The sequence below is a fragment of the Haliotis cracherodii genome, unplaced genomic scaffold (assembly GCF_022045235.1).
Source record: "Haliotis cracherodii isolate W230 unplaced genomic scaffold, xgHalCrac1.p SCAF_5, whole genome shotgun sequence".
Taxonomy (NCBI): Eukaryota; Metazoa; Mollusca; class Gastropoda; order Lepetellida; family Haliotidae; genus Haliotis; species Haliotis cracherodii.
The window spans coordinates 40,666,072-40,679,393 of record NW_027266308.1 but is presented as its reverse complement, the minus strand read 5'-3'; the positions used below and the strand labels follow the sequence as shown (position 1 = coordinate 40,679,393).

At 38.6% G+C, this 13,322-nt stretch overlaps 1 protein-coding gene across 5 annotated transcripts in view; it reads left to right on the top strand.

The window, feature by feature from the left end:
- LOC139441936 (CSC1-like protein 2) overlaps positions 1-13,322 on the top strand; it is an 82,881-nt gene that overhangs the window by 56,244 nt on the left and 13,315 nt on the right. For 4 of the 5 annotated variants that reach the window (XM_071222685.1, XM_071222682.1, XM_071222683.1 and 1 more), the window contains exons 4-7: positions 1,008-1,043; positions 8,002-8,130; positions 10,091-10,230; positions 11,103-11,154. In XM_071222685.1, the coding sequence (XP_071078786.1) occupies positions 1,008-1,043; positions 8,002-8,130; positions 10,091-10,230; positions 11,103-11,154 (357 nt within the window). The remainder of the gene's footprint in view (positions 1-1,007; positions 1,044-8,001; positions 8,131-10,090; positions 10,231-11,102; positions 11,155-13,322) is intronic. The other variant, XM_071222686.1, reaches the window with a different exon arrangement.

The window sequence follows — 13,322 nt, the reverse complement described above, 5'->3', positions numbered from 1 at the left end:
TTTTCATTTGAATATTGTGATGCACTTATATTCTCACAGCTGTGAAATATTGTTTGTTGTAAAATCTTATTGTACTTTTTGAATGGTTAATGCTTTAAATATACTGTAAACTTTCAGCTAACATCTCGATCATTGAAAGAGGCTATTAGTATTTGCCACTTGTCAAGCTAAACAAAACTTGTTTTGAATTTTAGGCATGGTTTGCCATGATAAGATCAGCAACAGTTAGAATGTTAATACCGTATTCGACGTAATAAGCGCCCCGCTCTAATAAGAGCCCACAGCGATATTTGCTAATATATTGGCTAATATACAATCCGAATTTGCACCCCTACTTATTGATCAATGTACACAAGACTTATTTATTCGTGTATAATACGCACTTGTGTGTAATATGCACCCTCAATTATGGGCAATTAAATTCTGGAAAAATATATCTATCGTATATATATAAACATTTCAAGCTGTCAGCATGGTCAGCATAAACCACGAAATTTATCTTTCAACTCTTGTTTTTTTCACCAAAATAATATTCTAATAAGAGCCCTATATTTCTAATTTTGAGAGCGCCCTGGGCGCTTATTACGTCGAATACAGTAATTGTCTTAGTGCATATGTCCTATGTAGATTGAGTTCATTTGTCATGGCTGACTGTCTGCTTATGTTACAGCTAGGACCGACAGTTATCATTGTGATGTTGAAAAAATGATTCAGTTGAATAATATGGAAGTGGATATTAATACTTATGTTGAGAATAAGAATGTTGGAAATATCGACCTCATTGAAAAAATGGCAAAATATATTCAAAACACTTTTTTATGTATATTATTTTTTCTTGCTTCATCAACATGTTCAAGTTTCATGTTTTTATCGTACGTTTTGTTATTTTTCCAGCAAAGAGAACACAATTTATGTAATTTGATTTCAGTGAAATGTTTATTGTTTAATGATCACAATTTATGTTACCTTTTCTTTTACTTTCTTGTGTTTTTCCTTTTTTGTGACAGTACCCCTGTGAAAACTGGTGACAGTGGATACAACGTGTATGCTTTTAGTTGGTTTGACTTGTGTGTGTGTAGTGTTGGTGGCCTGTAGTGACCCTCTACCCTTGTTACTCCTTCTCCCTGAAACTGGATTTCAGCACAGTGGTCTTAGCGTTACGACTGCCTACTTCCCGTACTTATTGAAAATAACAATTACCGTATTCAACGTAATATGCACCCCGCTCTAATAAGCACCCGTGGCGATATTGGCTTATATATTGGCAAGTGAACAATCCCGATTACCCATCTACACAAGGTTTAGATTTATTCGTCTAAAATACACACTCGTGTGTTATATGCTCCCCCTCATTATGGGAAATTAAATTCTGGAAAAATATATCCGTCGTATATGAACATTTCAAGGTGTCAGCATAAAATTAAAGATCTTTCAACTCTATTTTATTTTTCACCAAAATAATATTCTCATAAGAGCCCCCTATTTCTAATTTTGAGAGCGCCCTGGGTGCTTATTATGTACAATACGGTACCCATAAAGTTATGTGGTTGTAGCTCTACAATCACTTTGTGAAGGTGTGTCCTGGGCCAATGTGCACAAAACAATCTTAGCCTTACAACTGTTGTAAGTCTGTGTTAGAATATGGGAGATTCGATCGTCGTAGCCCAGCACTAAGATCAAGAATGTGATCTTACCGCTAAGATCGTAACTCCCATATCTAACATAGATTTATGATACTCTGAGCACTATGGTCGTAACTGACAGTCGTGGTGCTAAGATCTCTTAGTGGAATGGGGCCCAGTTATTTTGTCTGTTCGTCACCATGAATGTACTGATACTGCAGTGCATGGGTCTTTTAACATTCTAGACCTGTCTGAGTGATCTCAAATGTATAACTGCTGGGGAGACTGCTTAAAGAGATTGAGAATGTTACAATGCCCTGTGATCCAGTAAAATTTAGTGCTATTAAAAGAACAGGTTAATACAGATATGTATTACAATATCTGATAATCTGAATTTGGAGGAAAGTGAGTTAACTATTTACTGGTATTCTCTTGTCACAGTAAACACCCAACGCTGAAATAATTATTTTTCCTCTTTTATGCAAAACCTGAAAATTTCTCACTTTTAGAAGCAATTTTCCATACGAAAAGACAAAAAAAAACATGGCCCGCCTGCTGGTCTAATTTTCAAAAGTAATTGCCAGGAAACTAATTTTTGTTTTTTAGAAGCATGAGTGACAAGTCTGCCAATCAGGGCAGTTTACTCGGTGGCAATGAACAAAACTAACTTCCTGGTACCATGCTTGATTGCTTTCATAGGATGACAGTGACATGCTGACATTGCATATTTTTCTACAGCAAGACAAATGAGTTTTCTTACTTCTTAATAAATATGGGTGGAGGAATACGCAGTCAGCTGCACATTTATATAAGTAACAGTAACCACGGTAACAGGAGGCAAGCCTGAGTCCAGGATTTTGTTCTCAAGTTCATCAAAACTCAACAAACAGTCCGTCAGGAAACATTATCCAGGATACTGGGCCTCTGTGTATATATAGACAGTTATTATTTAGGTTACATAATAATCGTGCTTTCAAAATTATGCCCATGCAAACATGGAATAACTTCTGTATTTCGCCTTGTAATAAGGCCTAGGTTCCGCTGATATGCCATTTAATTACACTGGTTTAAGGGGTAGGTTGCACTGGTGTGTTAATATATCAGTGTGTGTGCGTGATTTATGACTGTCCCCCAACCCTTGTTTCCCTGTATCTTTTCTGTTCCACTTGTCTATGTGTTCATATTTCAATTTGAAACCTCAGTTGTCTTATGCTATCATAGTGATAAAAATGCAATAAAATTTCCTATCTTTTCTTTCACTGAATCTTAATTGTATTCATATTCACTGATCAGATATTAGTACTAGTTGTTATGGAGGGTGATGAAATGGTGGATCATGATGGCTTATGTTTGAAGATCAACTATGAGCCAGTTGAACCAACTTTGATTTAAACACAAAAAACTCCTCTTTGTTATGTTGATAAAATTCTTTTCCACTACACAGCAAAAGAAATCAGAAATTGTTCATAAATCTTTGAAAATTATTTCATGATTGTGGTTTTATGGTAAGTGATTTTTAAACCAAGTGGTGTTTGATAATTAGGTAAGTATGTCGAGTAACATTCAGAGATATGTGAATTTAATTGTCTTTCCAGGATATATGTATTTTTGCATGAATGTGGTATTTTGCATAACTGGGCATTTTATAGATTTAGTTTTGTCAAGTTCTTGGATGATATAAATCAACAAATGCTACTTTCGAGCCATCTTTTCTTACATCCTGAATTACTAAGATTTCTTCTATCTTGTAGCTACCAGTGAATGCCCTAACTCTATGCACATATGAGATAGTCTCTGCATAAAATCTTGTTAGTGGGGATCTAATACTAGTCTAGATCGGCACATGTAATTTTGGGTCAATGCCACAAAGCAGTCTTCATACTTTAACATAGACTACTGGAGATTCCAGGTAAGGACACAGGTCGCTAGTAACCTATGTTTGTTGTAGGAGGAGGCTAAATGGAGTGGTTGGTCAGGCTCAGTGACTTGGATGATTTCAGGTCATTGTATCCCATGTATGGATTGATGCTCATGAGGTCAATCAGTAGATTGTCTAGTCAAGACTGTTATGTACAGACCTCTGTCATATAGCTGAAATATTGTTGAGTGATAACCAACAAACAAAGGTTAACCTAGACTCCAGACTAAGGCAACTGTGATAGGGCCCTCACAATTACAACTGGAACCTATTAATAAATCTATAACTTAAAAAAAACGCTTCCGTGGTCTAGTGGTAGAGCATCCGCCTGGAGAGCGGAAGGTCCGGGGTTCGATCCCCGGCCGTGTCATACCAAAAGACGTTAAAAGATGGTACTTGTTGTTACCCTGTCTGGCACTCGGCATTAAGGGGCTAAAACAGGGACTGGTCAGCTCGGAGTCAGTATACTGTGTCTGAGTGGGATATTCATGTTAAACTGTGGCATGGTATTTCAGTGAGCTAGGACTATAAATCGGCATCAGTCCCGACTAGTACGAGCAGCCACACAAACACACACATACACGTACATGCACGTTGCTATATAAGTGCAATAATCTTGGACGCGACGTGAAACCCAATTTCACCTCACCTATAACTTTAAAAAAATAATAATTTTAAATTTAAAAGATTTTGCTGTAACCCTTATTGTCTGCACTGTCAGGGTTCCACCGTACATGAGACGAGATGCTGAATACTCAGTGACTGGCATCAGACTGGCACAAGATTCATGTTGAAACCATTCCGTACCCAGGAACCTGTTTCATTATCTCGATTAAAAATAACACAATTTGATTGCATTTGAAGCCACGGTTAAATCTGTAAAGATTTATTCAAATTGAATGTAAAGGAGACCCGTCAGTGAGTGTTTGGATGTTGTCGCTACGATTGATTAGTAAATAATGCTCAGACCTGATTCTGTGACTGAACCAAACTGATGCAGGACAGTTTGTGTTGAAGTTGTTGTTGCTATGGTAACCGTCTAACACTAACAAAGTCACGTCAAGGCATGTTGTTGTTAAAATCCACAAAAAGACATAAGAGAAATATTATTGTCCCATATAGGCATCCAAGTTTGGCCTCCAGTATTGACCTTGTCACCATCACAATGTTTGGATAGTAACTCTTTAACTGACAATTCAAGGAATTGGAATTAACCAGAGTACTAAACCAGAATCAGATTTATCCTTGCATCAGAATTAAAGAAATAACTACATGAGAAATAACTGTTGAGATTTGTAACTAAACAAATACATGTTATAGAACTTCTTGGTTTTAAAGATTGAATTGATGGATTGAATCAATTCATAAAGCAATCTGTCACGTGTCAGATTTGTCAGATTTACATTCAAAAACAATTGATGATGTGAAGCAGATACAATCCTAAGTTATCCTACAATCGGGAGATAACCAAACAATAATTCTTGGATTACATAAGATTTGCTTCTTATCATCCTCATACAAAACTCTATTTCAAAAGTGACCTTTGATAGAAATCTGTGTAAGCATGCAAGTTAAACATGAGGCCGGTTCCACACCACCATCTTAGCGCTATGCCTATTGTAAGACAATGTTAAAGTATGTGAGTTATGATAATTTTAGTACTAAGATCGTTGTTCAATGTGACTCGCGACCCACTTCCAGTAGGTTATTGTAGTACTAAAGGCATTGTAATACTTCATCATAGACTTACAACAAACATAGCTTTAGGATTCTCTGTGAAAATAGGCCAAATACTAATATTACTCTTTTTGATTAAAGTAATTATTCTGTTGAGATTTGTGGAACACAACCCACTCCCCAGCTGCATAATATTATGGCATAGACAACCATAACTACCATATCTATTACTGCATTATAGAAGCTGACGTAGCAATGAAGACAGCGTTCACATGGATTTCAACCTGTTTATTCTTCAATGTGGCATTTCAGTGCAGATGCAAGTAGCTTTGTCATACAAGTGCTAGAATCTGTACCGAAACGTCCTTGATGTAGGTACTAGCATCTGTTCCGAAAATAGGGATGTAGGTACTAGCATCTGTGCCGGAAATAGGGATGTAGGTACTAGCATCTGTCCCGGAAATAGGGATGTAGGTACTACCATCTGTCCCGGAAATAGGGATGTAGGTACTAGCATCTGTACCGAAAATAGGGATGTAGGTACTAGTATCTGTACCGAAAATAGGGATGTAGGTACTAGCATCTGTACCGAAAATAGGGATGTAGGTACTAGCATCTGTACCGAAAATAGGGATGTAGGTACTAGCATCTGTACCGAAAATAGGGATGTAGGTACTAGTATCTGTACCGAAAATAGGGATGTAGGTACTAGCATCTGTACCGAAAATAGGGATGTAGGTACTAGTATCTGTACCGAAAATAGGGATGTAGGTACTAGCATCTGTACCGAAAATAGGGATGTAGGTACTAGTATCTGTACCGAAAATAGGGATGTAGGTACTAGCATCTGTACCGAAAATAGGGATGTAGGTACTAGCATCTGTACCGAAAATAGGGATGTAGGTACTAGTATCTGTACCGAAAATGGGGATGTAGGTACTAGTATCTGTACCGAAAATGGGGATGTAGGTACTAGCATCTGTACCGAAAATGGGGATGTAGGTACTAGCATCTGTACTGAAAATAGGGATGTAGGTACTAGTATCTGTACCGAAAATAGGGATGTAGGTACTAGCATCTGTACCGAAAATAGGGATGTAGGTACTAGTATCTGTACCGAAAATAGGGATGTAGGTACTAGCATCTGTACTGAAAATAGGGATGTAGGTACTAGTATCTGTACCGAAAATAGGGATGTAGGTACTAGCATCTGTACCGAAAATAGGGATGTAGGTACTAGTATCTGTACCGAAAATAGGGATGTAGGTACTAGTATCTGTACCGAAAATAGGGATGTAGGTACTAGTATCTGTACCGAAAATAGGGATGTAGGTACCAGTATCTGTACTGAAAAAGGCTGGATTTAGGTACTACAATCTGTACTGAAACTTCACATTGAAAAAATAAACATGTTGAAATCTATAAGTCAAATCTGTCTTCATAACGAGCCTACTTTTACACTGACTGACAATGGTAGAGCTCCAAGTGCGGATACAGGTTTATCTAGAGGAGGTGTGCACATCCAAATCACTTTGCGTTTGCTAGTCATGTTAGTTTTGTTGAAATGTTGCCAAATGAGCAACATATAGTGTGTTATTGTTAACAGTGACACTGATTACCTATGAAACTTCAAAATGTTTACTCTATGAAAATCCAGGGTAGAACAGGTATGCTTGTCGTAAGTGGCCACTAACGGGATCGGGTGGTCAGGCTCGCTGACTTGGTTGGATGCATGTCATCGTATCCGAATTGCGTGGATCGATGCTCATGATGTCAATCACTGGATTGTCTGGTCCAGACTTGATTATTTTCAGACCGCCTTCATGTAGCTGGAATATTGCTGAGTGTGGTTTTAAATGACAAACAAACAAACAAAACAAACAAACAAACAAACAAACAATCAAACAAACAAACAAACAAACAAACAAACAAACAAACAAACCCTGTTACAAACAAGGTGTGTGAGCACCCCTCACCACCCTGGATCCGCATACGAGCTCTGCCAGCACTTTCTGTGGGTGAGTCCCTGAGGGTTGGAGAATGTCTCTATGAACTGTTTCCCCATAGTGCTAGTCCAAGCATGCGTCAGAAGGGTTTACATGATCTAACTACATTACTCCCAGCTCAGCATGCAGGTTGCCATGGATACATATACTAAATGAAGTATACTACTCAAAAGAACTTAAGGAACACCCGATTATTTCATATTACTATAGTTCATCTATCATGGCATGCCAGATTAACTATAGTAATATGAAAGAAACAGGTTTTCCTTTACTTCTTTTGAGTAGTATATATATATATATATATATCATGTATATATGGACATGTAACTCATTTTATCATAAAAGTCACACAGAATTTCTGCAAAGTAACACATTGTAGAAGGAAATATTGTACCTCGCTGTTGTTATGTTTGATTTCTTTCTTTTTAAATACATAAGTATAGTCATGATTGTTCTCTCAAACTTTCACCCGGTTGAAACAACAAACGGTGATGTGACTAAACATTTCAACATCAGTGTAATCGGTCCTTCAGTTGATGATTTGTTTTCAACATTATCACTTGTTCTGAATGTTTTATATTTTATGTCACTGAAACTTCAATCTTTAATGACACCTTTGACACAGTTGTCAGTTTTTGAAAGAGGAGTAACTGGTACTACAGTGAGTGATAGCCAGACACACATGTTCCATGGGAGACTCGATCTTGTTCTTTGTCTGCTGTGAAAACATACGTGAGTCACACTTGAAATCATTACAGAGGGCATGGTGTATTTGCAGATGGACGTCCCTGTTTTATGGAGAGCATGACCAACGGTCACTGATTGGTTCACAGGAGTCACTGGACACAACGATCCACTCTCAGGACAAGGGGCTGTTCTCGTGGATTCCTGCGTTCTTCAGGGTCAAGTCAGTATTTTTTGTAGTTTCTTCCACCTCCCTTTCAGATTGGTAATGGTAAGGTTACCCCTCTAACCCATTCTTGCTGTAAAAGGCAACTATGATTGTTGTAAGAGGTGATTAACGGGATCGGATGGTCAGACTCGCTGATTTGGTTGATGCATGATATCGTATCCTAATTGTGTGGATCAATGCTCAGAATGTCAATCATTGGATTGTCTGGTCCTTGATTTGATTATTTACGGACCGCCGCCATATAGTTGGAATATTGCTGAGTGAGGCGTTAAACAACAAACAAACAAACATGATACAATCTGGCAGCAAGGGGATGCTTGTGAATGTTGTTGATATCAAATTGTATACCTAATTTCTATTAACCATTACAGTGATATCATGCTGACTATTGGCAGTAGTTAGTATTTTGGTAGGGACTAGTCCATTGCTGCTTGAGGTAGTAGGAGGGTAACCGAATATGTTGAGTTGACCCCCAATGTAGACCCAGTACAAAATTGAATGTTGGCTGCAGCAAAATGAATGTGATCATAAACATTTTGCATGGGTCTGTATGCTTTAGGAAATACTTAACCACAGATTTGTGAGAACAAAACAAATCAGGCTGTTTTCATGGTTATAGTTAGTTGCTAAAACAGTAGTGATGTACTGTTCCACTCTAACTATTCAACATCCACCGGTCTATAATACATAGCTACAATTTGTGCCTAACATTCCGCTCAATCTCATTACAACCAGATCTTAGTTCTTGCTACAGCTAAACAAAGATCTGAGGACATCCCATTAGGGGTCACATCAGAACAACCTTTCATCAGACCAATCAGAGCGTAGCTTACCAGATCATGAAAGTGACAGTCGGAATGGGATTTCTAATCATGCAGGCTCGAAAACTTTAAAACGGGGTATTCCGAACGATAGTTACGGGCTTAACGACTAAATCTATACAATCTAGACCATATATTAGCCATTCGAGAATGCTCTTTTGTTCAGGTTTCAAATTTTTAAGCGAGAATTGTCAAAATATGTTTCGAAGCGTAGTCGCCAATTTGAAATTAGTGGGATAAGGCACGAGAAAGCTGCCTTCTGATTGGCTAATGTCGACTTCTTGTCAGTAATTTCATTTGTCAGTCAGAGTTTGCGAAAGGTCGGTCTGACGTGACCCGTAATGGGAAGTCCTCAAATCTTTGTTTAGCGGCAGCAAGAACTAAGATCTGATTTTAATGAGATTGCATTCCGCTGAAGTCTGATGCTGAATTTGCTGAACCCTACACAAACTCTGACATTGTGCAAATTACATAATATCATGGAAATATCTTTACCTCCTTTGCTAAGCTACAGTGATTTGGGTTCAGCAGTCCTTGAATATATGAATTTCTACATCACATGTTTGTTGAGCGGTTTTCAGGACACTCAGTGCACATGTCAAGTGTTTCAGTAAATGTTGGTGGAATCCCTCCCTTTTAAGTTTATGTTTGTAAAAGAGCTGAGTACCGCTTGGTATCATGCGATATGATTTGTATCACAATACAGACTGACGATAGTGTAGGTATCACAATACACCACATCAAATAGTAAGAAATAATGAATCACTGAAATACAGCTCTAAAACCTTTCTTCATAAATTTGTTTATTGTTATCTCAAAAACTTTAACAATGAAAATCACAAGAAATAAAAGTTTTAAATGAAGGGATGGTTATTAAATGTAACAGTTAGTCGGCGCGTCCTCAGCGACCATGTCCTTGTGTTCTGTCATCCTTAGAGGTGGGGCTGTGCTACTTCTGCCATTATGGGAGATAACTCTATTAGTTCCTGTTCTATTTACAGCATATCGAGAGTACATGTACTGCCAATTCAGATATCATGTGCACCTAAGCATCGATGATATCGAAGGTATCCGTGAATCGTTACAGCCCTAGCTTGTATTCTGTGGCAGTGAGTTGTTGATGTGTGTTGCAGAGATATTGACATCCTGCACAAGTGTGGGAGGGATGCGGTGCAGTATCTGTCCTTCCAGAGGTACCTGCTGGTGTACCTGGTCGTCATCTGCGTGTTGTCCATCGGGGTTGTCTTGCCTGTCAACTTCCAGGGCCACATCAGTGAGTACTGCAGCCGTCAGTCACTTCACTGCAAGGCTGTCGCAATAACAGAGCTTTCTAGGTCATCTAGGTCTAACTTCACATCAAACCCCTGGATCTTTCAGCATCTTATCACCACTGTGTTTGTAAAAGCAAGATTGACTGACACGTCATTTTTTTAAAAATCAATTGTTAAAATAAGGCCTCTTCTGTCACGTTTATAAGAAAATCAGAGTAGAGAAAAGCATCAAATAAGTTGTTTCTCTCATCAACCAAATTCAAGGCGTAAATATGGGAGAACCAGGCTGACCTGTTTGACTGATTTCCATGATTGTTTTGGTGTCATATCATTTCACATGCTCAGAGCCTTAAGCCTGTTATAGATGGGGATTCTAATAATGGACTGAAGAAGGTCCGCCACTGAAGCCCTGAACGTTGAGTGTATTCTTACCAGAAAAGGAAGTTATATGTGATGTACAATCTACAATTTTGATAACCTTGTTTCAAATAGGCATCCTTTCTTGCATTCAACAGGCCTCTCAGTTTAAATTTTTTAATTCACTGTTTGTATGTGTGCAGGACACAAACCCTGTTCTAGGGCAAAGAAGGTCCAAAATATTCTATAAGAGGTGTCTAAGAGAGGATTTTATTATTTCAGTTGTCAACCGCTGCTTTGCTTGTCCCAGATTATTTTAATAGGTCAACGTGATGTGGCTGGAATATTGCTGACTGCGGCTTAAGACAACATTCACTTACTTAGTGAGGGCAGCTGATCGAGGATGTCTGTGTTTGTCACCATCCCCCCGCGTGGCACACAGGTCCTGTTGCATGTTATAGCTATGGTGATGCTGATGTAGAAATGCTCATTCATTCGCTCATGTTTGCTGTTTCAGTTGGGAATGCATCTGATTTTGGCCACACTACCATTGGCAACATAGAGTCTAAGTAAGTAGAAGCATAGTCTGATGTGTTGTACTGGGGTTTGGCGGGATATTCTGATGTGTTGTACTGGGGTTTAGAGGGATATTCTGATGTGTTGTACTGGGGTTTAGAGGGATATTCTGATATGTTGTACTGGGGTTTAGAGGGATATTCTGATATGTTGTACTGGGGTTTAGAGGGATATTCTCATATGCTGTACTGGGGTTTAGAGGGATATTCTGATGTGTTGTCTTGAGGTCTAGAGGAATATTCTGTCATGTTGTCATGAGAGTTTAACAGTTTATTCATATATGTTGTATTTGGGTATAGAGATTAGTTCTGATGTGTTGTATGGATGGTCCAGAAGTAGAAGACTATTTTAACATGCAAGCAATATATATAGGCGTCTGAACATTTGCTTTGTTTATTAAGCTGAATAATTATTAACAATAGTTTGTTAAGTCAGTACAGGTCTTTTGTAAGTGCCTGTGGTGATAGCAGGCTATCCTGGTGTTCATATTTTCATTCTTCATCTAGAAATGCTATCATGCTGTTTGCTCCCACCAGTGTTGGCCCTGCTTTGGAAGATGGGCTGTTAAAGGTGTTTCTAGCCAAGATAGCATCAACAGTAATTAACAGGGTCATCAATTACCTAACATGGTCAATTTAGGGACGGGAGTTTGCATCGTGATATTGATTTCTGCCATCTTGTGTGCAGTCTGAGAGTCTTGTGGAGGACTCTAGACACCGCATCAGACCAGATAGATTAATGTCTATGCGCCGATATAAGTACAAGTTTTTGCCTACCGTCCTCTTGGGGTGTTCTACAGGGAAATAATGGGGGGCTAGGAGCAGAAACATTGATGATGCTGGTTGTCAGTGGCCAGAGGTCAAGAGATGCCAAGTCTTGTGGTATTCGTGAACTACCGTTATAAACCTATTTATTGGGATCGCTATTAAGTAAGAGACTTCTTTCTATAAGCATTAAGACCTATTGTGAGATTTTACTTTCCAGTCGGGTTAAATCTCCTTAACAGGGACCTTGTAATGTCCCTGGGATTTTATATAATATCCTGGGTATTTTATTATTATAACTTCCGTTCAGATTGTAACATGTAATGAAATGTAAAATCAAATGACAAATGTTTTCTTTATATTCCCGAGGATCGAACTCGCAACCTTCATATCTGTAGCCCAGTGAGTGTACCACGAGGCTACAGAGGTGTTGATAAGACTCACTGGTTTTTAGAATGTCCTTTTTAAGATCTGTACGCCAGCAACAGATATTTTCCGCGCGTTTCCTAAGGTTCATGGAAAGTATGTTCGAAACATAAAGATGTTGATAAATGTTGTTTTAAGTTTCTTTTTTCGGTTTATAAGCATGGAAAAACACTTTCCCTTCGCCCCCTTGGTTTTTCCCTCTCCCCAGGGCATGCTCTGTCTACCAAAACCTCGTGAGCGTGTTTTCTCCAATATGTAATTTGCAGAATTGTCTCCTTGATACCAGAGGTACCTATCTCGCAGAATAATTGTTTTTGATCTTCACATTTCCATTCTAATACTACAAATACAATTTGCTACCAAATCTTTCTTATCTATAATTTTGCACAGAATGTCTCGTGTTCATGTTTGTAATTTGATAGGATTGCTAATTTTAGTGTCCCCAATTTTTAATAGGACAAGAAACAGGACCATAATAAAATGGAGATGTGACAGCCTGGGTACTCTAGTATGGGTTTGTCACATCTGCTATTTTATGCTGAGTGGACCACTTCAAGAGCAAATAAAACATTTGATTTGTTAGGTGTGATCCTGTGTGACACAGGAGCCTTAGCAAGTGAATATTGTAGTTTCTCAACCCTGCTCCTCAATATTAGTGTTACCTGTATTGACCTTGTCCTTCAACTTGCCCCTACTGTGGGTGTACCTGCTCAGCAATATTAGTGTTACCTGTATTGGCCTTGTCCTTCAACTCGCCCTGCTGTGGGTGTACCTGCTCAGCAATATTAGTGTTACCTGTATTGACCTTGTCCTTCAACTTGCCCCTACTGTGGGTGTACCTGCTCCTCAATATTAGTGTTACCTGTATTGGCCTTGTCCTTCAACTCGCCCTGCTGTGGGTGTACCTGCTCAGCAATATTAGTGTTACCTGTATTGACCTTGTCCTTCAACTTGCCCTGCTGTGGGTGTAC